The sequence below is a fragment of the Aulostomus chinensis genome, chromosome 1 (genome assembly GCF_037954235.1).
Source record: "Aulostomus chinensis isolate RoL2024-O1b breed Wild chromosome 1, RoL_Achi_v1.0, whole genome shotgun sequence".
Lineage (NCBI taxonomy): Eukaryota > Metazoa > Chordata > Actinopteri > Syngnathiformes > Aulostomidae > Aulostomus > Aulostomus chinensis.
The window spans coordinates 59,442,624-59,468,024 of NC_141320.1; the positions used below are offsets into that span (position 1 = coordinate 59,442,624).

The 25,401-nt window shown below is 47.1% G+C and overlaps 3 protein-coding genes across 7 annotated transcripts in view; 1 reads left to right on the forward strand and 2 right to left on the reverse strand.

The window, feature by feature from the left end:
* The window catches only part of raph1b (Ras association (RalGDS/AF-6) and pleckstrin homology domains 1b), a 31,876-nt gene extending 11,947 nt beyond the window's left edge, over positions 1–19,929 (forward strand). The window contains exons 1-17 of one of the 5 annotated variants that reach the window (XM_086180201.1): positions 2,579–2,670; positions 6,296–6,415; positions 6,723–6,828; positions 6,929–7,114; positions 7,488–7,915; positions 8,537–8,608; positions 9,085–9,159; positions 11,449–11,526; positions 13,249–13,408; positions 13,537–13,658; positions 13,972–14,037; positions 14,123–14,266; positions 14,833–14,943; positions 15,066–15,164; positions 15,257–15,377; positions 15,479–15,615; positions 15,698–19,929. In XM_086180201.1, the coding sequence (XP_086036327.1) occupies positions 6,296–6,415; positions 6,723–6,828; positions 6,929–7,114; positions 7,488–7,915; positions 8,537–8,608; positions 9,085–9,159; positions 11,449–11,526; positions 13,249–13,408; positions 13,537–13,658; positions 13,972–14,037; positions 14,123–14,266; positions 14,833–14,943; positions 15,066–15,164; positions 15,257–15,377; positions 15,479–15,615; positions 15,698–18,274 (4,602 nt within the window). In that variant the 5' untranslated portion in view covers positions 2,579–2,670 and the 3' untranslated portion in view covers positions 18,275–19,929. Of the gene's footprint in view, positions 1–2,578; positions 2,671–6,295; positions 6,416–6,722; positions 6,829–6,928; positions 7,115–7,487; positions 7,916–8,536; positions 8,609–9,084; positions 9,160–11,448; positions 11,527–13,248; positions 13,409–13,536; positions 13,659–13,971; positions 14,038–14,122; positions 14,267–14,832; positions 14,944–15,065; positions 15,165–15,256; positions 15,378–15,478; positions 15,616–15,697 lie in introns of those variants that run through there. The other 4 variants (XM_086180114.1, XM_086180365.1, XM_086180287.1 and 1 more) reach the window with 4 other exon arrangements.
* Positions 19,930–20,260: 331 nt separating this feature from the next.
* On the reverse strand, positions 20,261–22,050 carry spp2 (secreted phosphoprotein 2). The gene is made up of 6 exons (XM_086181369.1): positions 21,893–22,050; positions 21,682–21,809; positions 21,469–21,591; positions 20,757–20,873; positions 20,540–20,591; positions 20,261–20,467 (listed from the first exon to the last, which is right to left on the reverse strand). Exons 1-6 carry the CDS (start codon positions 21,945–21,947, stop codon positions 20,370–20,372), a joined length of 573 nt encoding a protein of 190 aa, XP_086037495.1. The 5' UTR covers positions 21,948–22,050; the 3' UTR covers positions 20,261–20,369.
* A 336-nt stretch (positions 22,051–22,386) lies between these two features.
* Positions 22,387–25,154, reverse strand: alg11 (ALG11 alpha-1,2-mannosyltransferase). Its single transcript, XM_086181278.1, has 5 exons — positions 25,083–25,154; positions 24,219–24,440; positions 23,771–24,142; positions 23,131–23,696; positions 22,387–23,062 (listed from the first exon to the last, which is right to left on the reverse strand). Exons 1-5 carry the CDS (start codon positions 25,127–25,129, stop codon positions 22,779–22,781), a joined length of 1,491 nt encoding a protein of 496 aa, XP_086037404.1. The 5' UTR covers positions 25,130–25,154; the 3' UTR covers positions 22,387–22,778.
* Between the last annotated feature and the right edge of the window lie 247 nt (positions 25,155–25,401).

Below are 25,401 nucleotides of genomic sequence, written 5' to 3' on the forward strand. Positions count from 1 at the left end.
GTGTGTGTGTGTGTGTGTGTGTGTGTGTGTGTGTGTGTGTGTGTGTGTGTGTATGTAACCACATCTCTTGAGGGCAGGGACAAGACTATTGATTTCACAATTGGACAGCTGCCTTTGAGAGAAACAGGGAAGCTGACACATCGAAGGGGAGAGAGGGAGGGGGAGAGAGAGAAAGAGAGAGAGAGAGACTTGCTACACTTCTCTGCTGTTGGCTGGTTCGTCCCCTCCATCTTTATTATTTATCCTGTTTTTCATGTTATTACCAGAACATGAAGTATTGGACATCCAGAAACGCTTACATGAACAAGCAGGATGGGACACATGGGGCTGGGCTAGGCTGAAGTCTCGTGATACAGCATCTTTAAGCGCATGTGTGTTGCCATGGCAATGGCTGTTGTAATAGATGAACTGTAACTGAAGTTTGGATCTCTCTGATATTTGAGGAGCTGTTGGATGCTCACACCTGCCGCACACCAGTGTGACCGTGCATTTTCACACTTCCTCTTCCTTTCTCCATCCCCCACCTCCTGACTCCCTTTCCATCTGTCTGCCTCTGACATCCCTTCCCATCTTTCTTCCCCTCTCTCAGGTCCCCCATCTCTTTCTCTGCCCCTCCTTCATAATTGGCTGTTTAAGCCGGAGCGGCTCACTGTGTCATGCTGCGCTCGAGTGAGCCTGTTTGTGTGTGTTTTGAGTTCCGCCTCTGCTCGCAGGCTGTTGGTCGCACTTGACTAATGACACCGGAGCTGTTGTTTTGGCCATCAGTCCCCTCCCCTTTATTCACAGCCTAATAGCCGGCTCCCTCTCTCCATTATTGTAGCTATCCATCATCCCTCCTCCCTCACTTACCCATCTCATCTCTCTACCCCCATCAACCCACCGCTTTAGCACTGTCTCTCTTCTTTTGTGAAGTCTGTCATGGTTGGTCCTTGCCGCTTCTGCTGTATGAAATTATTATGGTTGTAATCTGATGTTGTTAATATCTTGATTAGCTGACTAACTCCTGCACAACCGAGTCAGCTGTTACTTTAGTTTTGAAGCCATTCTTCCTGTAGCTGTAATGAGTGATGACGTAAACAGATAAGTTATTGCATTAAAGGTGACATAACTAGCTTGTTGTGACTTTTGCTTTAGAGGAGGTCAGCGTATTTATTGATTATGAAATATGGCGGATCAGCTGTTTGTGTCCAACAATTCCTACTGCAACGCAGCAAAGAAAACCAAATTTTACATATCAGCCTCAAACAGTTATTCTCAATAACTACATGAGAGATGTTATTGAATTTATAGATTTGACATAAACATTAATTATTTGAAAGTGGACAGAGATAAACCCTTGCAGACTAATCCTCCTCCCCGAGGAGCTTCACAGAAATGAATAGAAACTGGAGCACAAGAAAGTCACCATCCCTCTCGGTGAAAATCATCAGCAGGGGAGTTGGCCGGTAGATTTCTGCAGGAGTCATCTTCTGGTAACAAGCCTCAAGGCTGCATGCGCCCTGTGTGACGTCAGCAGCCACTACTCATGTTTGCAGACTGTCCCCACCCCTTTTTCAAAGCTGTCTGCAAGCAAACTACAGCGTTTGGACGGTCTCCACTTTTAACTTGTCTCCGTCGTGTTGACATTGGTTCCTGGTGTCTCGCTCCCTCCATGACGTAACAACAAGGTGTCTGATTGGCTGGGTGCCTGCCCATGAGGGGAGTAAACAAGGGAAGGGCAGAAAGGAGTGAAAGAAAAACAGACCGTGCTGACAGCACGAGATCGGAAAATATTCATTACGTGTGCGCATTTAACATGAGGTTTTATGTGTTTTTATGTGTGAAAAACAATAAAACAAAGTATTCAGCAGCCACAATAAATTCTTTCCTTCCTGACAGATGACAGCCACAAATATGACAAGAGAGGCCACTTCTGATATCGCAACTCTTTTTTTTTTTCTTCCTTTTTTTTTCAACAACTGGGGTTTACAGGCCAGGCGGGAACTGAGAACAGTCAGACACATGTACAAAGTGATACATAGCCTGTCAAGCCAAAAGCGCATGGCTGACATGAGAAAGCTAGAAGGAATGGAGGTCATACGGCCAGAGGAGGTGACACATTTCCAGTATTTTAGGGCCGATCAGATGACGTATTGGTCACACACTTCTAGAATCAAACAGGATATCAATAATTAACCTTTCAGTCGTGCTCTTCCTACTTTCTCGAACACATTTGCCTGGACTTGATCAGAGTTAGGGGAACCTTGTAGCCAGGTTGGCCCGTTAATATCCACGGAGCCGCTGCTTGGAGCTATTCCTAGCCTCTAAATTAAATGTTTTCCTTGTTCGTCGGCATTACACCCTCCAGGCTCTTGTCAGTGTGAGCTTTGTGTTCCACCACAGTCCCAAGAATTCCACTTCTGTGTTTGCAGCCCACCACCACAGTGCTGTAGAGTTCACTGAGTTTCTCTGAACGTCCCACTGTTAGCATCAAAGCTCTCTGTCTTTGATGATGTGATGATGATGATGTGGTGTGTTGAGAATATCTTCATAGAAGAAGTGTCAAGTCGATAGATATATACACTTTACTGATCCCAGAGGGAAATTCAGGAAGGTGTTCGCACTGAGTTTGAGTGCACAGAAAAACACAGAAAAACACAGCGAGACGGTCCAAAAATAGCCTGTTTCAAAGTGCGTGATGGAAATCCACTCAGGCGCCATCAAAGGAATATTTGTCCACAATCGTGTTAGTCATATACCACATCCCAACCCTCCTAATTTCCTGTGAGGCTGAGACGTGAAAGGCCTCATTTGTAACTCAAATGTTCAACGCAGTTCATTTGAATGTCAACCTGGAAGAGGGCAGGTGGTGCTGGTGCTGCTGCTGAACGGCTCCGGCGTAATGATGACGATAATGGAGGAGAGCTGTTCTCTTGTGCTCCCTGTATTGTGTTGATTTAAATAGCAGTAACTGTGGTTTTTAACGCCACCTATGTCTGTCTTCTTCTTTTGTGAAGTTCTCGACGGGCTGTTAAACACAAAGTCCACTGCCCTGAGCAAAAGAGCAAACCTAAATATTAAGTTTGGGTCAATCGTTGAGGAGGTGTTTCGTCTCCTGAGAGAATTCTTGATGAACTTCTGTCTCTCCTCGCCACTTGTTACATCTGTTTGGAGCCCTCAGACAGCCTCATTTGCAGTCATGTGACAAGAATTTGACACTTTTGGCCTGTATTCTATCTTCCAGTTATTAATTACCCCTCATGACTTACTGTTCAAATTCAAGGGTTTGTAGTGGTTCATGTCTTCAAATTTCACCTATTGTAAAGAGTTTGCTGGTATGAGGAGGACCTGTTCAGTCTCTACTCAGCTGTGTCAGTTTGAAGTACAAACTGTGGAAAACTACACATGCTGCTCTGGTTTCCAATCCTCCTGACACTCTGATATGAAGTCTAAAGATAGACATATCCTCCTCCACCTCTTCATCCTCCTCAGCACCGGAAGATGCTGCACTTTCTCTTAAGATTTAGAACGGCTCGATTTCCCAGAACACCCTCTTCATCTCCTGTCTCCCTTCACTGCTACATCTCTCTGGCAGGAAGTGTTTGTGTTTACAAGCAGCCACCAAGCTAAAAAGCTGCAGAGAAAGAAGGAGACCTTTGACCTTTCTCCTCAGACCTCTGAGCCGCCCAAACACTCAGAGGAGACACGAGTGCTGGTCACGCTCTGACCAGAAAGACAGAAGGAAGCAGTTTGTATCAGGAGATTGGAAAGGCCAAGGCTGTTTGCTTTGTTATGATGCCTGTTGGAGTCCACACACACTCAAACACACACACACACACAGCTTCCTCCTATCCCCGTGTCTGTCTGGGGTCATGCTCCATAAGCTTAAAAGCAGGGCCTCAGGTGGTAATTCACTTAAACCTGCAGCAGCATCTGCCATCCAAGCTATGATTCCATTAGAATGAACTCAGCTGAGCGATTTACAAAGTGCTGTTTTTTTGTCTTCTTCTCTGTTCTATTTTCATTTTTCTTCTTCTTGCACTCACAAAGTATATTCGTGCATGTGCTTACCTGCAAATGTACGTGGGCTTTAACTACTGTTAACGGCCGGGGGCTTATTAACACAGCTGTTAAACATGTCCCGCTGGGCAGCACGGCTCCTGCTTGTTTATTTTTTTTCACGTGGAAGCACCTCAAGAGATTATTAGCAAACACAATACAGGCTCATTTGATTTTAAAGCCACTTCCTCTTCCTGTCTGTCTCCAAGTCATGCCATGAGGTCATCCCTGTCCTGAAATAAATGTTGAGGCACATTTAAGGGGCACCAAATATATCACGCTGATGTCTCTTCCAGTCGTACTGTGTAATTTCAGCTATTGCTAACTGATGTGTTTTCCTGGTAAACCAACCGCTGGGTCATGCTAAAGGACGGGGTTGCAGCGTGGGGGAACTCCTCCCTCCTGTCCCCAATAGATGGCACAGAAACCTAAAGGACAGCTGGAGTTAGGAAACAGGCCGTGAGGGAAAATTAGGAATCCTGCACATCCTCCACGTTTCCTGTTGCGACTCCCACGCGTGTTTATGAGGGGGATTTCACACCATTGTTTTGGTTTTTGACATGATGACGAGTTCATGTTCTTCATGTGTTTGAGCACATTTCAGACACACAAACTGGGATGGGACGGGAGGTTGAGGCTGCAGGGGGGGGGGGGTGGATTTAAATAGCAGAACATGTGTGCTGTTTGGAATGTGCCCCCCCCCCCCCCCCATCTGAACCAATTCATATGGTTGTCTTCACGTTACTGATACTGTTGCCAAAAAGCTGCCAAAGTGCAGCATTTCATTGCTTTTTTACTTCCCTCTGACAGCAAATTTTTGACTCTCCCATTGCTCTTGAGTGAAAAGAAACCTATTCATGTGCACGTAAATGCTGCTGGGTCAGAGGGGTCATCAGAGGGCTTCGTCCTGGTACTTGGTACAGTCCCCTCTTGTGTGTGACATCACCCATCATGGATAATAGAGAGGAAACACCACAACCGTTCCTTGTGGCTGTATTGGGATTCACTGGACTGCACCGGCACAATTAAGCCATAAGAATCTCGTCAGATGTTATGAGGGTTTGAATCCATTTGTATAACTTTAGAGAATAGTGTGTGTTTTCTCCGCACTTCCCCTGGCATCTGACTAGACGTCCCATGCATGACTTCTCTCGCGCTCTGAGGTGCTTTTTTTCCCCCCTTCCTCTTGACACATGAATCACCAGATTGGACCACATTCCTCCTCAGTGCATGTTGTCATGTGTGGGTGTTTGCTCATTCCACAAGGTGGATAATATCAGATTGTCTAAACATTTTGGGCTGCACAGCAGACCTGGGAATGATAAAAAAACAGACATGGACGTCAGCACAAATCAGTGGTAGATATCTCACGCCGTTCTTGAATTTGTTTCTGATACGCCTCCCTGTGTTTTTCCTGCAGTTTTGTCTCCTGTAAAGTGTCCTTGTGTACACAAGCAAGTATCCTCACAGTTGTTGCAATAGATCCAGGCATATTTGATGGTTTTAGTTACATATAATAGAAGCTGTGGAGGTCTTCAATCTTATTAGATGAGTGATTGTTTTTAATGAAAGGCAGTGAATGTCCTGCATGGATCCCCAGAATGTCTGTTTTTCTATTGACTTACAGTTTTGACACCGATCCATGATGGAACCCTGCTTCTTAACCCTCAGCTGCTCTGCGATGTGAATAGAAATCCTTTCATTTCAGACACACAGCTGCATGTTGCAGTTTCACTCCTCTTTCTGTCCAGTAGAGGGAGCTCTGCCATCACCTTTAACGCAACTGCCAACTGCAACCTGCTTTCTAGACCTTCCCTCCCTCACTGGCATGTTGTTGCACCTGTTCGTGGCGTGGTTTGACTGGTATTCTCTCTGTGGCGATGCCAAAAATCATTGTTTGCGTGCTGGTGTGTGGGTGATGGAAGCCCCCAAGTGTAGTGGTCCTCAATACGAAGGTCACCTGCCCACCTTCCTCCGCCACCTTCCCTCTATCTTTGGTGCTTGTAGACATGTTGGGTGTGTCAGTGGTGAGCCGCACACACTACAGGGTATTCCATCAAGAAGATGGCATAGAGTACCCGCTAGGGGTCCGTGACTGGTTGTCATGGTAACAGGCAGTGAGGTTGGCATGAATTGAGCTGATTTTTTTTTTTCCCCTCTTCAATAAAAATCATTCCTTGTATGTGTGTGTGTGTGATCTGTGTAAATGTGTGTGTGGAATCATCTCATGATTTTTTTTCTGTGTGTGTGTATATAGATGGATCAAGTATCAGATGACGAGTTGGACCATGGTGCTGAGGAGGACAGTGATAAGGAGGACCAGGACCTGGATAAGATGTTCGGAGCCTGGCTGGGAGAGCTGGATAAGCTCACACAGGTTAACACACACACACACACACACACTAAGAGGGTGCTTGGTTACACAGTTACTGACTCACACAGGTAGAAGAGCAGATAGAAAGGAAGAGGCTGTATCCATAGCAACCTTAACACTGCTATTCCTGTCTCCCTATACTGTATCCTAGCAACTCCCCTCCTACCACCGCTGTATTGTGTATTTGTGCAAGCCTGTGTGACTATCTGGTGTGCTTTGACTGGAATACCAAAAGGTGTGTGTTTGTAGACATGCATATCATGTTTTGCGTGTGTGTGTGTGTGTGTGTGTGTGTGTGTGTGTTCTGTAGAGTCTGGATGATGGCAGGCCCCAGAAAGCACTGCAGAAGCCTCCCCTCAGGCAGGAGACAAACATGGCCAACTTCTCCTACCGCTTCTCAATGTATAACATCAACGGTAACTCATCTCATTCATATCGTCTTTGCAGTGCAGATCTAATAAAAAGACACAAAATGATTCAGCTGCGCCACTTCTCCTCCATCTTTGTTCCCTGCAGAGGCGTTGAACCAAGGTGACACTGTAGACTTGGACGCCCTGATGGCTGACTTGTGCTCCATCGAACAGGAGCTTAACACCATCTCTAAACCAAACTCCACATCTCGAGGCCAGAGCAAGCGGGCCCCCGGGGGACGCAGTGCCAGCACCAAGCACACCGGCACCAGTGGAGGCGGAAGCAGCGGAGGTAGAGTCATTGTTGTTTTAATAGTGCTTCATTTAAATGTCAATAAAAGTGTGGCATCATATCCTGAGCATTTAGAGACACCGTCCCCAATTGTCGGGGTTGGAAAAACAAAGGCTTTTTACAGCCCAGCGCTCCTCTGGAGTTTCTCAGTGTGTCAGTCGTGGAAAAAAGCACTGATTTGTGCGTCTGCCTCAGTAAAAGCAAAGAGAAAAGAAACAGAAATGACAAAGATGATGAAGTGTAATCAGAAGGATCATGTTTGCAGGAACAGCCTTTTGAGTGGTGCCGTCTTAACCAAGCAAAAAATGGTAACTTCATTCTTTTATTCTGTCTGAGAAACATGGATTTGACACTAAATTTCCTTCTCAAACAGGAAGTACCAGTAGCAGTACTCGAGCGTCGCCAGCCAACACAGTGCGAGGTGGCAGCGTCAACGCTCGGCCGGCCGCCTCCAACATCTCCCTGGACGATATCACCTCCCAGCTGGAGAAGGCCTCTCTTAGCATGGATGAAGCAGCCCGTCAGACCTCCTCCTCCTCTTCCTCCTCCTCCTCCTCATACTCCTCCACCACGCTCCGGCGGCCATCCTCTGGGTCGTCCGGCGGCGGGCAGCACCGCAGGACGGGCTCGGTGGGTGCGGTCAGTGAGCAGGAAGCTGCATCCCAGCGGTCCAGCGTGAATTCTGCATGCGCCTCAGCGTCCAGCATGGACTCGCTGGACATTGATAAAGTGATGGCGGGCGGAGAGGGGGAAGGTCGGAGCAGCCCGAGCACACAAGGACAGAACCAGACCAGCACTGAGGTATGACTGGTGCAGAAACACACATGGAACAACACACACCACGGATATCCGGGAGGCTGCGTGTGAATGAGTACATGTATTTAAAAGTAAAAACGCGTGCGAATCAGGTTTGCAGTCGCTTCAGTTGAGTCACCGAATCAAAAAGAACGTAAAGTAGATAAAATGCCAAACGAATCTTTTCAACTTGGAAAAAATTGACCTCCATCCGGTTCTGATCCTGCATGCTCATACAACGGCACGGCTGAAATGTAGGTTAGTCGATCCACAATACGGCCCACGTGTGGTGGATTGGATAGCGCGCTAACAAACACATTGTAATCTCCCGCTAGTCTCCCAAGTGTGACTTGGATTACAACGTTAACTTTTCCTGAATGCCTTTCCTCACTCACTGCTTGGCTCTTTATCAAACATTTGGAAGGGGGGGGGGGGGAAGTGTAGTAGACTATTAGGGAGTCATAAAAGAGCAAATTAAGGTGAGTTAAATGGTATTTCAGTTCAGAAGAATTGCACGTGGCCTGTCCTCCCTCTGCATGCATTTCATCTGTGTTTGCACCTTCTCCTTCACCTGTGGTTCCTATCCACACGCACCTTGCCTGCACCTCCTGATTTGTTTTTCCCCAGCATGTCACACAGCGATCGGCCAGACGGCAGCTCGACTTCGCCTCACGGGAGGGTGAAGCGGACCGGGCCACTGTAAGTGCATGTGTGCGCGTGCATGTTTTTTAAGTTACACGGTTGATCCTGTAGGGCGTCCTTGCACACCCGAGACTGAGACGATAGAAGCTCTGACTCGATGGGACGTCTCGATAAAATGTGGGGGGGGGGGAAACTGCAGTCCGAGTGGCTATTTTTCTCAATAGAATGCTTCCTCTTGTCTGTGTGTGGTGTGAATGGGTGACTGTGTGTGTCAGCTCGACACCGTATGTTTTAAAATGCACATATCCCCACATTACCAGTGACTGCTTCTTCACCCACAGCTGCAGCTAATGTCAACCACGCCAGCTGAGCGCTCCCATCTCTCGCTTCCATGCCTCTCTATTGGAAACGATCACAGCACCTGCGATTAATAAACCACAGAGAATAATCTGGCACTGATCATCTGTTCTTCTGCTCTCCTTTTTTTTTTTTTTTCCTCCCTCCCCCCCTCTTTCTTTTTCTCCTCACCAAAGCACTCGTATCTGGACCGAGAAACCTCGCTCATTCTGAAAAGCATAGCTGGAAAACCTTCTCACCTCCTGACCAAGGTGACTTCCTCAGCTTTTTTTTTCTGCTTTTTTTTTCTTAAAATTCTTCTTCTTCTTCTTCTTCTTCTTCTTCTCCTTCTTCTCTCGTGTTAAGTGCACCGCTACTCTCTGCTGCTTTGCATGTAATTTGAGTGACAGTTTGACACACACTTGTCAAATTATCTGGAATTGGTAAGGAATGCACCGATTAAAAAAAAAAATTAAAAAAAAATGTCCTGCTTGCCGCTACATCGCCCTTTCATTCAGCTTTTCGTCTGGGTTTTAATATTTATTCTTTCATTTTCCTCTATAAGAACTTTAAAAGCTTACGTTACAGGTAAAAATTGAAGCTCTTCATGTCAGCCTTCTCAACACTTGAACCAAACCTCTTGGCAACCAACAGCGTCGCGGTGGTTTGCTAACTTGCGGTTGAAAGTTGGCCACCGTTGATTGCGATTTATCCCACCGCCAACGCGCAGCCAAAGTGCAAAATCAACGGCAAAGAGGTTCCCTCTTAAAAACAAAAGACAGCCTTGTGCTTTTCATGCAAGAGAAGATCTGTGTTTGTGGTCGTTGGCATTGACCGGCAGTTTTATCTCCAAAACACCCTCATTTATTGGAATATAATGGACGTTAACCATAAAGCACACTGGGTAATAATTGCTGCTTTCGGTTCGCACTGCCAAAAAAAAAAAAAAAAAAAATCCACCCTAACAAAATAATAGATTTGATTTCACAAAGTCTCTCACTTATAAATTAGAGTGAGTGCGGGGTGTTTGGGAACAAGCGGGGAGGGAGATCAAAGCGAGACGGTGCCAAGATTTAATTTTTTTTTTTCCAGGCTTGGGGGGGGCTGTGGAATAGGAATAGGAATCGGACACATGCAATAAAAAGCAGAGTGTAGGTGTCATGCGGAGAGGGAATAATGGAGGGGAACACGAGATGCGGATGGGGGCTAAACCTCTACAGTGTGACTGCACAACCCTGGTGACCTCTTTTTCTAGCCATTTCTCACACACTCACACTTTAGAGACTGAAAGCCAGCCGCTGCAGTGTGTGTATGCGTGTGTGTGTGCCAAATAGTGTTAAATACGTTAATGTGTGTTGGAGCTGGTCATGTGGAAATGTAGTCTGGGTCAAGAGTAGGGGGGTGGGGGGGTTCTCAAGGTAAGAGGGTTGAGGAGGGTTTAATACCCCTCACCCACTCTCTTTTAACACAGTTTACACACTAGGCTTCAAATATTCAGCACCCAAATTCCTCTCTCCATCCTTGTCGTTGTTGGTTAGCTCCGAGGCCAGTCTCGGTCACGCCCCCCCCAAGTCCTGATTGGTTAAAGGTCTTTGTAAATGAGTCTCACTGGTTGGTTGACCCATTCTTCTACTGTTTTTGGGGGTATTATGCTCCATGGATTGGGCAAGCTACATCTGTTCGGAGGAAGAGCGTGATGGAGAGGGGCAAAGACAAGCTGGAAGAGAGCGGGTGGGAGGGGCATCGTCCTCCCTTGCTGTCTCAGTTAGGGTTGTAGTCAAGTTGTGCTCATCGCAGGCGCACATGTCTGCATGTCAGTGAACCTGCGCTATCTCCTCTAGCTTCGCCGCCGGTGTCTGGAGGAATCGCAGCTGAATTTCCGCCGGCTGACGGTCACTGTGGAATAAGTTATTTGCAACAAGTGGAAAAAAATGTGTTTTATCGTCTTTTTTGGCGTTTTTAAAAAAAAAAGAAATCCAGGCTGTTTTGCCCCCCCTTTTTTTTGTTGTTTTTAAACCTTCTTATTTCAGCCTTTTTAACGACTGATCATTTCTAGCTTTTGAGTGGAGAGGCTTTCTGACGTGATCCTCCACTCATCTGCAGCCTCTGGCCCTTCGGGGGATCTTCTGCTATTGTTCCCTCTTTCTGTAGAGCGACATCAAAGGAAGCCGCTGCAGCTTCATATGAAGCCACGAATGGAGCGCCATATTTGAGCGACCAATGTCAACCACAGCAAAGATTTAGCACCGCGGTCATTATTACAATGTCAGATTGAACGTTCACTCACAAGTAACACACGTGGAGGTTCTCAACCCGCGGAATGGAGGTGATGGCGTCTTGTTGGAGGGGGCAGGTAGGAAGACTGTCGAATTCACGCATGGCACCATACGCCGTCACGCCAGAGGCTTGTGGTTTTAAATGGTGTAGAAGGCTGATAAGTATTTCATGAAGCTGCATGATGTCTTATTCCTACTGGAGGAATAGTAAAAGAGGGGTAAGACGATAGTGCTGTGAATTGTGTGATTGTTAACATGCTATAATGTTCATGTGTGTCCATCCAGGAGGAGCAAGCTGCCAAACTGAAGGCAGAGAAGATCCGAGTCGCCTTGGAGAAAATCAAGGAGGCGCAGGTCAAAAAGGTAGGTCTTCTCCTTTGTGTGCAGATTCTAATTTACTGACTCAGTTTCTTTCTTTTTCTTTTTTTTTTTTTTTAAATGGCGATTGTGACTCACATCATTACTGCTGTCTTGTCATATTCGCAGCACGATGCAGTTCTTTGTGAACTTCATTCACAGCGAGGCGGCGAAGCGTAGAGAAAATAGGTCATTGCGGTGTTTGATGTGTGTGTGTGTGTGTGTGAGTGTATCTGCAAGAGAATTCAGAAAAAGATCGGCTCCATGCAGACACAACACAACTTTAGTCACAGACTCCATCCGTGCTGGTTTTTGGCTTTTTTTTTTTTTTGTGGAAGGGGGGAGGGTTGCGGTGCCCTGCTCCATTGAATACTGGTACTGGACAGCACAGGCGGGCCATTTTTACCACCAGGGAATGAGCCGTCTCTGTGAATGAGAGCAGAATGGTGTCCATTTACATGCAATGAATAGTAGAGACCTTCTACTTTATACTGTTGGATAAAGAGTTCTTGCACAAAAACCCCTTATCAGACACCAGAATAGCGCGATGTGCTGTACTGTTGGGCTCATCCTGCTGTGTGTCGCCATTTATTTTATCGTCATGACATTGGAGCATAGCACAGGGGGAAATTTTAGGGGTTTGTTTGGACGATTCGACATCGTTTAGTCGTCAGTTTTCTCTCAGACGAAGAGGATTTTAGGGGTATCTGGCGTGTGAAATGTAGGTCAGACCCCCTCATGTCTGAGCTCTCCCAGCATTCATCCAAGATTCGGTTCAATCCACTGCATCCGCGTACTTAATAGAATGTTTGCGTCCCAGTGGGGAGGGGACACGCGAGAGGTCAAGGAATTGAAGGCTTCATGTGGTTTCACACCAGGACTGGTCTTACTGGTTGTGAGGCTGGATTTGGCGCATGAGTGCGTCACGTTCGGCTTAGTTTAATCTTGCTCGCCAACTTCTGGTTGCCTATGGATGCAAAATCAGATTACTGGATGTTAGTGTTTAGTGCTACAATGTGAATGTGGCGACCCTGTAAATGGTTTGACATATTTGTAATAAGCCTTTTAACCGTTTGACCCACTAAGTCCTCTGGCTTGAGATGAATAACATTATTAGGTTGCTATTATTTTAAAGTGTGCCTGGAAATACAATCTTAATATTGTGTGTGCTCAAGTGAAGTAATTAGGCCACATAGAAATTAAATTATTATGTGTTCCAGGACAAAACATCCCACTGATGCCTGAAATTAATTTCTTGTGGGGTTTTTTTTTGTTGAAGCTTCTGGCTAAAAGCAAATAAATGCCAAGTTGTCATCAGATTCTTCCTTACATAGCGACACTGTAGCTATAATGCTAAATGGCAGGTGGATTTTTTCCTTCAAGTTGGTGAAATCCTCCCCACGAAATAAATAAATAAAGAAAACAAGGTACCTTTTGCAAAAATAACACAAATACGCACATCCTGGATGAGGTTAAGACCAGTTTGAATGAAATGTTAATGTACTCTTGATTGAAATTGTTCCAAAAATAAACCCGCATCAGCTGGAGTTAATTATTGATTTTCCATGTAAATAAAATAAACATAAACCATGTCATTAAAAGCACTTATTTGGTAATTTAAGATTCTGGACTGCCAGTGCAGTTAATCATGAAACCAAAGTTTGAAGGATCTACCAGAGAGGGGATTATGTTGGTACCCAAATAACAACCCCGCCCCCCTTTCCTCAGCTGGTGATCAGGGTCCACATGTCAGACGAGAGCTCCAAGACCATGATGGTGGATGAGCGGCAGACAGTCAGGCAGGTGCTGGACAGTTTGCTGGATAAGTCGCACTGTGGCTACAGCCCCGACTGGTCTCTGGTGGAAACCATCACTGAGCTCCAGATGGGTAAGAAAGGAGCCACACCTGAGTGGTTGTAGTTGGTCTGAACTTTCGGAAGAGATGAGCACATGAGGGCAAAAGTGCAGCGCAAAAAAAAATGAATGTCCTGCATCTGATCTCCTTTCCTTCCTCAGAGCGTATTTTTGAGGATCATGAGAACTTGGTGGAGAATCTGCTTAACTGGACACGGGACAGTCACAACAAGCTCATGTTCATCGAACGCATCGAGAAATATGCTCTTTTCAAGAACCCTCAGGTGACGGTCTATCACTCTGAAACACACTTACAGGAACAGATCATCTTCTCATTGCCCTTTGAAGCTGCTTGCATCAAATGTGTAAATCCTGAAAGCATGCGGTATACCACACACACACACACACACACACACACACACACACATTGTTTATGCATGCTCGGTGACTGCACAGCTCAGAGTGAACAAGGGAGTGTGTTTGTGCTGGAGAGTTGGAAGTAGGTCAAAGCGAGTAAATGTGAATAATTTATTGAACATAAGACGAGGTGAGCCGCTGACTTTCTCCCTTCTTCCCCTGTCTTAATTCAACTTCCAGAACTATTTGTTGGGGCGGAAGGAGACATCAGAAATGGCTGACAGGAATAAAGAGGCATTATTGGAGGTAAAAAAAAAAAAGTGACTTATTTATGACTTTACTAATCAGAAGGGCTGCTCACTAGATAATCTCTTTTTTTTTTGGCCTTCAGGAGTGTTTCTGTGGTGGCTCGGTGTCTGTGCCAGAGATTGAGGGTGTGTTATGGCTGAAGGAGGACGGGAAGAAGTCATGGAAGAAACGCTACTTCCTCCTCAGGGCTTCAGGAATCTACTATGTCCCCAAAGGCAAAGCCAAGGTCAGTGAGATGCTGGGACACAGTCGGATCAGAAATGAGGGGTTATGAGAACCACGCAGCCTCTTTTGACAGTGGTATTTCCTGTATGAAGCCTGATCACGTTGGAAACCGAAGGGCTGCCACCCTCCAAGGTCATTTACATTTCACACAGCCTCAAATAGCTGAAATCTTGGACACCAATAATGGGGGAAGCCTGAAACATCTATTGACACAACTACATTAATGAGATAAACATGCAACGACTAATCAGTGATGGCTTGACCTAACTGACCTTTGTGGGGGGGGGGGGGAGCCCTACAGTGTGACCTACATCCTCTAAGTATCATTATTTGAAGCCAAATTAGAGCAACATCATTCATGTGTTATGGAAATGTGTCATCACGCATCAGCTTGCTTCTCAACTAAGACCCCAAAAATGCAAGGGACTGAATTGTTATTCTGGTCTCACGAACCGCTGGTGACTTGTCCACCCTGTGCCGAGGAGCAGCTGCAGTCAGCCTCTGTCTCCTCGTAAGTCAACCATGCATCGATGCACGGTGACAGCTCCTCTATCTCTCTCTCCACAGGCATCCAGAGATCTCGTGTGCTTCCTACAGTTGGACCACGTGAATGTTTACTACGGCCAGGACTACCGCAGCAAATATAAGGCTCCAACTGACTACTGCCTGGCGCTGAAGGTAAACCCAACGACTGCCTCTCTCTTTTTTTTTTTTAAACGCATGAAGGTGTCAGGGCTCGCTCACGTCGAAACCACTGAACGGGATGTTTTGGTGGCTAAAACCTGTACTTCCTTGTGCAGCACCCACAAATCCAGAAGAAGTCGCAGTACATCAAGTATCTGTGCTGTGATGATGTCAGGACCCTGCACCAGTGGGTGAATGGGATTCGAATTGCCAAGGTAGGCCTCGAGCTTGAGTATTTAAACTCCTCCGAAACAAATTGTGTCAATTAACTCAGGATTTTTTTTTTTTTCGTCTTTGTTGCACGTAGTATGGGAAGCAGCTCTACATGAACTACCAGGAGGCCATGAAGAGGACAGAGGCGGCTTACGATTGGTCCTCTCTCTCTACCTCCAGCATTCGATCAGGCTCCAGTTCTGCAAGCATACCTGGTTAGTTCATAGTGACAGCAATTACTGCAGTCATATGAAAGATGACCATGGTTGAGGACTGTTAACAAATGTGGTTTCTTGCCACTCTTGTGTGCCTGCAGAGTCACAGTCTAATCATTCAGGCCATTCGGATAGCGGAGTCGACACTGGCTCCACGCATGGTCGTTCCCAGAGTGTGGTGAGCTCCATTTTCTCTGAGGCTTGGAAGCGAGGTACCCAGATCGAGGAAAACTCCAAGGTACGACCCTTGAAAGCTGGTAAAAGTGGAATTTTTTTGCTGTAAATTACGCCTGAGCTAACACACAATCACTGTCCAGCAGATGAGGATGGAGTCATCCAGAGGTGCCACCCTGCCTCATGCTTCTCACAGTCACCGGCATCACAGCCAACATTCTGTGGATCACCCGGCCCTGACGCCTCCTCCACAGCCTCAGACGCAACCCCATCAACAGCACCCGCCACAGCCACAACACCCACCAATGCAAAGCCATCCACAACCCCAGCACCTGCCTCCCCAGCCTCATTCGCCTCAGCAGGCCCCACAGCCTCTACCCCAGTCACCTCATCGTCCTCATCCGCCGCCACAGCAGCCGCAGCCGCAGCCACAGCAGCCGCAGCCGCAGCCGCAGCCGCAGCCGCAGCAGCCGCACCCGCAGCAACAGCCACAGCCTGTCAGCACCTACAGCCACATGCCCCCACAGCAGCAAACACAGCCCATCAACAGCTACAACCACGTAGCCCCACAGCAGCAACAGCCAGCTCCTCCTCCTCCTCCTCCTCCCCCTCCTCCGCCACCTCCAGTCCAAAGTGTTTCACACCATTCCCCGGCCCCAACCATGTACAAATACAGTACCATAACCAGGTTGCAGAACCAGAAGGCCTCCCAGTCTGCCAACCACCACAAGTTACCCAGTCACCTCCACGCTCAGCAGGTACTCCCGACCCCGACAGCTGCTGCAGCACATGTGCCCGTTAAGCCAAATCCCAATCACATTGCAGCAAGGACTAATGTCCCGCCTCCACCTCCTCCTCCTCCACCACCATCCATGCCAACCCCTGGGTCGGCCATGGCTGTGTTGAAGCTGGGTCCTCCAAGCCCAGCTGCGCCACCTGCCTTCATCCCTTTTCATGCTCCACAGACCAATGGGGAAGTGTTTCCTCCCCCTCCTCCTCCGCCTCCACCCCCTCCTGCACCGGCACCCATCATCCAACCTACTTACCCCAATGCACTGAAGCAGGCATTGAAGGAAAGGTTTCCCAGCCCACCTCGGGACCTCCTGTCTCCAGATGCAGGCCTTGAAGAGTCCCCACCACCTGCCCCTACTCCCCCTCCCCCACCTCCACCGCCACCACCACCACCACCCCCTCCTCCTCCTCCCCAGCAGTTCCCAGTGCCAGCCCAGTTCCCACCACCTCCTGCGCCCCCGCCAGCACCGCCCAAATCCTTCACCCCTGGTTTTATTCCTCATACTGTCCCCAAACCCATGTCACCTGTCTCCCCCTTCCCACCTGCCCCACCTCCCGGTGTCCTGGGTGGCCCACCACCACCACCACCTCCTCCACCTGCACCTCTCAAGAAGCAGTTCAGCCTCCAGGCAGGCTACAGCTCCAGTCAGCCTCCTCCAACTCTGCCCAAGCAGCATAGCCTGTCTAAAGCATCACCCATTTCTACAGGAGCTCCACCTGTCACGTCTCTGGTGAAACAACTAGCAAGTCAGTTTCCAGGAGCCTCACCTCAAGTAGCCAATCACACGGACAGTCCAAAAGCCCCCCTCTCCCCACCTGCAGTCAAGACCAAACCAAAATGGCAGCCTGGTGGTGGCCAACTTTCTCCAGAGTTCCCCCCTCCTCCCCCAGACAACAATTCTGGGTTCCCTGCACCACCACCTCCTCCACCACCTCCCCCAGCCCCTGCCATGGGACCAACTCCACCTCCTCCTCCCCTCCCCCCTGCAAATCTGGGTTCCTCGACGAAGAAGTCACCCTCCAGCTCCTGTGGTTTGGGAGGCAAAAAACCTCCTCCCACCCCCCAGAGGAACTCCAGCATAAAGTCCAACTCCTCTGCTTCCTATGAGGAATCCAGGAGGAACTTGCTCAGCAAGTTTGCTCCCCAGAGCCACACCCCTCTTTCTACCCAATGTCCCTCCTCCCCCTCAACTGGATCTCCATCTAAGGACCCCTCAACTGGACCCCCTGCACCTCCAAAACCAGGCAAGCTCAATCTGTCCAACCTGCCCTTGGCACTTCAGGCCAAAGTGAGCCAAGCAAAGCAATCAAGTGGCGACTTCCCCTCTCCACCACCTGAGTGTGCCTACTTCCCGCCTCCTCCCCCAGCTTCTGAGCTCTTCCCCCCTCCTCCACCTCCTGGAGGTGATGCCCACAGTGCTGGACCTCCTAGAGTAGCTGTGGTCAACCCTCAGCCCCAGGCTCCTCCTCCTCCCCCGCCTGTCTCCCTTGTCAGCAACTCCTCATGGAGCAAGAGCTCCCTGAAAAAGACTCCTCCACCCACACTTGTGCGGCGTAACAACAACACTCCGGATCCTCCGCCACTCTCGCCACCAGCACAAATCCCTCCACCCACCTCCCCGAAAGGCAGCTCAGGCCAGCCCAACTTCCTGGAAGATCTGAACCGGACTCTGAAGCGAAAGTCAGTAGGTCGGCAGGGTTCTCTCAACTCCACTGGCCTGTCAGGCAAACTAGATCCTGCCGGGACTATGGACGACATGGCGCTGCCTCCGCCCCCCCCTGAGCTGCTCCTTGATCAGGGAAAGCAGGCCAACGGAGGAAATGGTGGATACATGTCCGGAAACATCTCAGGCTATGCAACACTACGAAGAGGACCCCCACCCGCACCACCCAAACGAGGGGACGCCACCAAACTCACTGGAGAGTGTTGAAATGGAAGATCAGGACATCAGACGAAAAAACAATGAAAGAACATGCGGAAGTGAAACGGGAACAAATTCACAAACTCCCCTTTGAGATCATAGTGGTGAATATAATGACTGTGTATATATTAAAAGCCAAACCAGATCTGATAAATTAGTGTTTGCAAAATATCTATTTCTACCATGCTTGGGATTCTGGATCCGTGGGTTTTAATTAACAGTTGGACAATTGAAACTGGAGCAGGTAGGTTTGAGATCGCAGAAAAGTTGCGATCATCTAAACTCTCTGGAATATATCGTATCGCCCTGTACGCTAAACCCCACCCATCTTGCACACCAAGCACAATAAACATTCATAAAACATTGTGCAAATATTACTGGATTCCGGTGTCAACCGAACTACGTATTCGCTTCTTCGCCATAAGTTTGTGCCACGTACTGAAGACTTAAAAAAAAAAAAAAAAAAAAAAGGATTTTTTTTTTTTCTGCTTTTGGTACTGCATGGACCTCATGTAGCGACGGGCTGTATGACGAACTGATCTGGTGTGTGTGCATGTGCGAGAGAGAAATATGCATACATGCCTTATGTACATGCATGTATATATGATCATATGGTGGAGTTGGTGAAGGCCTGTGTGGAAGCGGGAGGTTTGCTTTTATATTATTTAACTGATAAATGGAAGGATTTTTTTTTTTTTTTTTTTTTTTTAATGAGTAATTCAGTAGCTGGTCAACAAACATAACATTGCGGCACAATGGAATGTATATTGGAAATACACACATGAAGGCAGCGGTTCAGTAATAAAAAATGTGCTAAAATCTTATTGTCTTAAGCATTTCTGGATGGCCTCACCGTGTGACAAATCAGAAGGAAGCCTTATTCCCAAAGTCTTGCACAGAGGTCAAAGCGGTTTCTTCCAAAGGCTCAACAAATTCTGGACTGAGCGACTGGGAAAAAAACAAAAAAAAGATAATTTAATGCAAAGCTTGCCATTGGAAGCAGGGTAGTCCTGCAGTGGTGTGTCTTCGTTGTGAGCTCCCTGTGCGTTGGCTTGATTCTTGGACCTGAACCTTCAGTTTGTGCAGCTGCTACTCCCATGTTTGCCCCCCCCCCCCACAGCCCCCGCCGCCTTCTGAAGTCACATCCAGGAAGTAGAATGTACAGATTGGATTCAGCCATGTTGCGGGGGGGATGTTTGTGTGGTTAATGTACAGAGCATTAAATGATCATGTGACTGGCATTAGACTGAATGTTGCTCAACTTTGTGCGTCTATTGTATCTTGTTTCTTTGTGGTGCCATTTTGTCTTTAATGCACAGGGACTAAAGTTAGCTTTTTGGTTTTCTAGCTACAGATTTGCATCACGGAGGGTTTTATTTTGATTATTTCTAGCTTTGCCTTCATTTTTAGGGTGCTAGCACTGCCTAACGGCGTCAGGATGACATTTCAAACGGTTTAAATTGTGCTGTGATAAAGGTTTACATTCTAAACCCATTCGATTCAAAGCCTGTTGAACATGCTCGATACTTTCATCCTTACCTCGCCTCGGCGCTTTGAAGGCGGCGCATCATTTCTTAAAAACCAAATATTGTCTCTAACAAGGTGTTTGCCACAGTACAGTCTGTAAGTTATTGATGTGCTGATGTGAACGTGTGTGTGTGTGTGTGTGTGTGGGGGGGGGGGGGCCCGATTATGAAATGAAGACAAACGGTTACAGTTAAGACTAAATGTGTCCTCTTGCATTATGAACTGAAAAATCACAATATAAATGTTCAAACCAGACTTCAACCCGTCTCAAGAGTCCTCATTTTGTTGGGGAGATATTTGAACCTCAAACTCCCTCTAGTGGTCATCTCTCATACTACTATTTTTGTGTGCTTGCAGCCTCTTAAAAGACAAATATAAAACTTAAATTATAGGACCAATTAAGGTCTCGACTCCAAAAACTCAAAGAATATGGTTCATAGATTAGATCTGTCAATAAAAAGCCACAAAACATGCTAAAGCCATTTTTATTTCAAGTGTTTTCTTGTGATGAGCACCTTTTTTGAAGTTTTTTTTTGTTTGTTTGTTTGTTTTTTTTTGGACAGAGTGAACCAAGCCTTCACTCCAGACGGTTGCTGTAAGCGCCCTCTCCGGTCCGGCCGTCTGCTGCGTGGCTGTAGAGGGAGGGATCAGGCAGGGCGGCGGGCGGAGCTGCACCTGTTGACAGTTATCGTGAGTCACGTACGCTGCGCTTTTTTTCTGTTCGTCATCTGTGTGCCTCAGGTTTACCTCCTCCGTTCGTAAGGGGGATCCTGAAGTGATGTCTGCCTCTGGAGTAAATCTGAAATTGAAGCATTTGTTTTAAAAAAAAGTGGGTTTTTTCGTTTTTTTTTTGTTTTTTTGTTTTGGCTTCTCGGCTTGCATTTACATTAAAAAAAAAATTTATTAGCTCAGGAAATTAAAACGAAAACGGCCACTCTTTCCTTCTTTCACGACCCCCCCTCACCTCCTCGCTGGATTCGCTGGACTCCTCGCTGGAGCCGCTGTCGTGGTGGCAGATGACGGACACCACCTGGGTCGAGGTTGGGAACGTTCGGACCCTGCTGGTGCACTTCAAGGACCGCTAGAGGGAGGAGAGGGTGATGTAAATATTACACACCAAATACTTGTGTACGCGCCACATCAACAGATCCGATCAAGTCCTGACTGTCCAACTAAATTCCTGCCAGTGCAAACATAGTCTGTCAACATGGCTTCTACTGAGAAATGTGATAGGTGGAATCCAAGGGAAGTGCACAGCAGGGGGTTCTCACGGTGGGGTCCTAATTAATATCCGCTTCTTTTTTCAAGCCCACGAAATCTGACGAAGTCTCGCTAAAATGACCTTTTGACGTGTTTAATTCTAATCAGTGTAGTTTCGTGGTCATTTTGTGACCAATTTTTGAGCCACTTTCTTGTGCTAAACAATAATTACTATGAAGTTCAAGCTCATTTTCTAGTAATCCCACACTTTTTAAATCATTACTGGTAAGATTTTGCAAAAAAAAAAATATTAATCGGAATTTACTGATTTAGATTTTGGAAGATCTGTTCTGTGTTAATGCCAATCAGAATAAACCTAAATGTGAATGCTTCCTCAGCTTCGGGGACTAGCTTGACCTCTCATGACTTCCACGCAAAGAATAGTCGTTTGCTCCTGATGACAGTGAACGTCTCACCACGAGGAGGCCAGGTTTGAAAGCGCAAGTCTGCGGGTCGGCAGTGGACTCCTTCAGGCACTCTGTCTCTGTGGTACCAAACTTTATTATCAGGTCAACGGTGTTCAGGCCCAGCGGAACAACCTAGAAGACAGAAGACAAACACACACACACACACTCTCAAGTCAAGCATCTACTACAACTAGGGGTGACACTAGCACTGTGCAGACTCACTCTTTTGACAGATCCTTCAGTCACTCGAAAAAGATGGCTAGTAGCGTAGATGGAGTTGGCCTTCGCCAAGGCTGCAGCCAGTCCCTTGTTTGCCATGGTTTCCAGTGCAGGGTTGCTCAGTGGGATGCCTGGAAAGTTTAAAAAAATAAAATAAAATAAAAATGTGACAGTTCCTCTCCGTGTGAGGCCACGAATGCGAAGATCAACTCACCTGAACATCTCAGAGTCTGGAGCAAGGCTACGAGGACGAGAACGTACGACTTCATCTTTGCAAGCACCGGAGCAAAATACCTGAACTCTTCCTCGACCCTCCATTAAATAGGCTCCGCCGTTGTCCCGACACCCACTTGGCGACGCCTCTTACCCTCCATAACCCCCTTTTTTTTTTTTTTTTTTTTAAGCAACACCCCTCCTCCGCTTCCCCTGTCCTAACCTTTGTCCAGCACTATTGATTCTATGTGCCCATTTAAATGAGTATTGATCGCCTCCATATACCTCCAGACATGTTTGACGAACTTTAGCTTGGACTCTCGTTAATTCAGCTGCTTCTTTTAACTCATACGCAACATTTATTTAATGTTAGGTTGTTTGTTTAGTTGTTGTTGTTTTTCAAGTTTTAATCTGTGGAAGGATCAGTGACCTCTTATCTTAACATCAATGATCTGCAGTTTCCAGGAATTTAAAGCGCTAAAGTTTAATCACAAGTACAATAAATCTTTTTAATACACACCAATGCATCGGTTCCAGTCGTACATTTATCACTGATATCAAAAATACTAAATCGTTCACATCCTTGTAAACAATAAATAAGCTAAGGCTTAATTGCCCCCCCTCTGAAATGGAACAAACGAGGAAGTGTGTGTGAGGACAGGACCATCTGGTATTTACATTTCTAACAAAGGACAATTTGAATTTACACGCACCCCACATTCACCGCATACACGAGTCCATCTTTTGTCATTTGGTCGTGGGTTTTTCAGAATTGGGAGGGTTTTTTTTAATCAGTCAGACATAGTTGTACTGACTTGTAACACAGAAAAAAAAACATTTTTTTTTACTAAAGAATGTGTTGAAATATAAGTCCTTCGAGTGAGTCCTCATCGCTCCAGCGTCCCTATTAGAGGTTCCATAGCGGCTAAGAAGCAGGCGTCGAACTCCTGATCTGAGAAGCGAGCCACAGACTGACGGGCGTTGCGTCTGATCTGCAGGCGACTGGCGGACGGCAGAGCGAGGATCCTCTCAATGGCTTCTGCGTAGCCGTCCTCGTCTTCAGCCAGGAAACCCGTCTGGCCTCCCTCCAGCGGCACCACGATGTCCAGCTTTGGGCCGCCAGACTTGTGAGCTAGGATGACTTTCCCCGCAGCCATACACTCCACAACACCTGGAGGAGGAGCAGAACTTTTAAAATCACCTTTAAAAAGACGGCACACTAATTCACCCGTTCATTACCTATCCCAAAATGTTCGTTCCACATGGTGTGCAGTCCAATGGTGGCGTCCGACATCTCTCGCTTCAGCTCCTCGAAGGGTACGTTGAGTTTAAACTCCACCCGGTCAGCCATACCCAGCTCCTGGCACATCCCTCTCAACATGAGCACCCTATCTTCATCCTCCTGATTCCTGCATCCGCCAATCAGAACCAGCTTCAGCGCCTCCCGACCGCCGACCGTCCCCTCTCTCCGATCCAACACTTTCTTGAAAGCACTGATCTGCAGCTTGTGGTCCTTCTCCGGACGAAACTGCCCGATAGAGACGATGGAGTGGCGCTTCCTGTCCCCATCGTCTTCCAGCGGGATATCCAGGAAGGCGCTGACATCGCAGGGCGGGTAAACCACGCTGGTGCGGTTGGGAGCGCGCCACAGCGACAGGATATGATCGAGAGTCCAGGAGGAGTTGACCATGATGAGGTCGCTGCAGGAGCCAGCCATGCCATAGAGCAGGGCAAAGAGGCAGTAGTAGACCATCTTGAAGGCGCTCAGGAACAGACTGGTGGAGATGTAGTCCTGGTTGTTGAACCTGGAGCACAGTAACAACATGAGAAAACCACCCAAGTGTGTTTGGAAACCATCTGGTAAAGGAGCCAAGGTCACCTGGGGTTCCTCTCTCTCACCACAGACAGCATATCGGTGCTGATGGTGGGGTAGTGAACGTAGCTCCCGACGCTGCAGCCTCCCAGGTAGCGGAACAGCGGCAGAGTGAAGGCGTAGCCCATGGAGTCGATGTAGATGTCTGGGACAAACTCCGTCAGTGCCTCCCAGCCCAGAAAGATGGAGCCCACACTTTGTCCCAGCAGAGTGAAGTGAGGAAACAAACTGGGCTCCACCAGCAGCCGGTGCCTCAGGAAGATGAACTGAACCGAGCGAGGGAGCACGATGTTGAAACGCCGCCGCGCCCCATCCAGAATCTCCTGCCCCGACACCCCCAGGTCGCCCGTGTAGACCACAAAGTTGATGTCAGTGTACCTGTGCGCTCACACACACACACACTTTTAAATAACTTACCATTAATACAAAAGCATCTGTTAGATTACAACTTTACCTGTTCTGTAGCGCTCTGATGGCGCACCAGAGCACCCTCTCTCCACCGCCGCCGGCGTTGCAGTAAGGGTGGAAGAAAGCAACCGTGGGACGTCCATTCCTAGCGCGCCGAGCGTTCCTGTTGCTCTGCAGCCACAGACGTACGGCAAGCAGCAGCAGGACCAGGATGGCCAGCAGCAGCACACACAGGAGCACCAGGGGCAGCAGCAGCTTCCACAGCAGCCTGGAGCACACAGGTCACTCACTCACTGGTCTACAGGCAGTTTGCATGAAACTTTAAAGCAGGTTTTCCATATTTATAACATTTCTAGATTAATAATATACAGTATATATTACAATGAGAAGAAAAGACGATTTCAAATAAACATTCGTAATTAAAAAAAAAAAACTTAAATGTTGTCCATATTTACGTTGTTCCCAGATCATGTATGTTTAATGATTAAAAAAAAAGAGAATGCATTTAACAATAACAGTTTAAATCAAATGTATTTATGCTGTGACAATAAACGCAACAAAAAACAAAACAAAAACAGGTGCAACCTTCAAGGAAACCCAATTTTGTGAGGATTACTGTAGAACACGGGACTATTTATTTGATACACACGGCAGTGATAAAAGTCACAGTTAATCAAGTCCTTTGCCACACGTAAATAACTACATAAGTCAAACCTCGCCGGATGCTCAGAACTTGTCCCTTGTTATTGCTCCTAGTAACATTAGTCATAGTTAACAGTTGAGCAATGGTAATATTGTCACCGTCTTGACAAGCTACCGCCAGAATGTCACCGAATGGTAGAGAAGAAGCTAACGACCCCCTCAAGAAGAATTTGTGTTCGAAAACACCATTAAAGTAAATGTAACTTACGTTGTTAATTCGCACAGACACAGAACCAGCTGGTCGTGTGCCGACATCTTGCCAACGACGACGACGATGACGACGGTGACGTTCTTTTTCTCTGGTATTATTGGTGGGTCGGAACCAAGCTGAATAGGTGTGTACCGCCACCTAGTGTACAGTATAGCGTGCTACATCAAGGGGTTCGTATTTCAGGTTTTGTGACAAAACCACAAAAACTATCATACAAATATACACATACACAGATATGTATATTCATATTTTATTTTGTTTACACTTGATAAATATAAAACTATAAATAATGTTTAATAGAGTCTTCCTCTGAGTT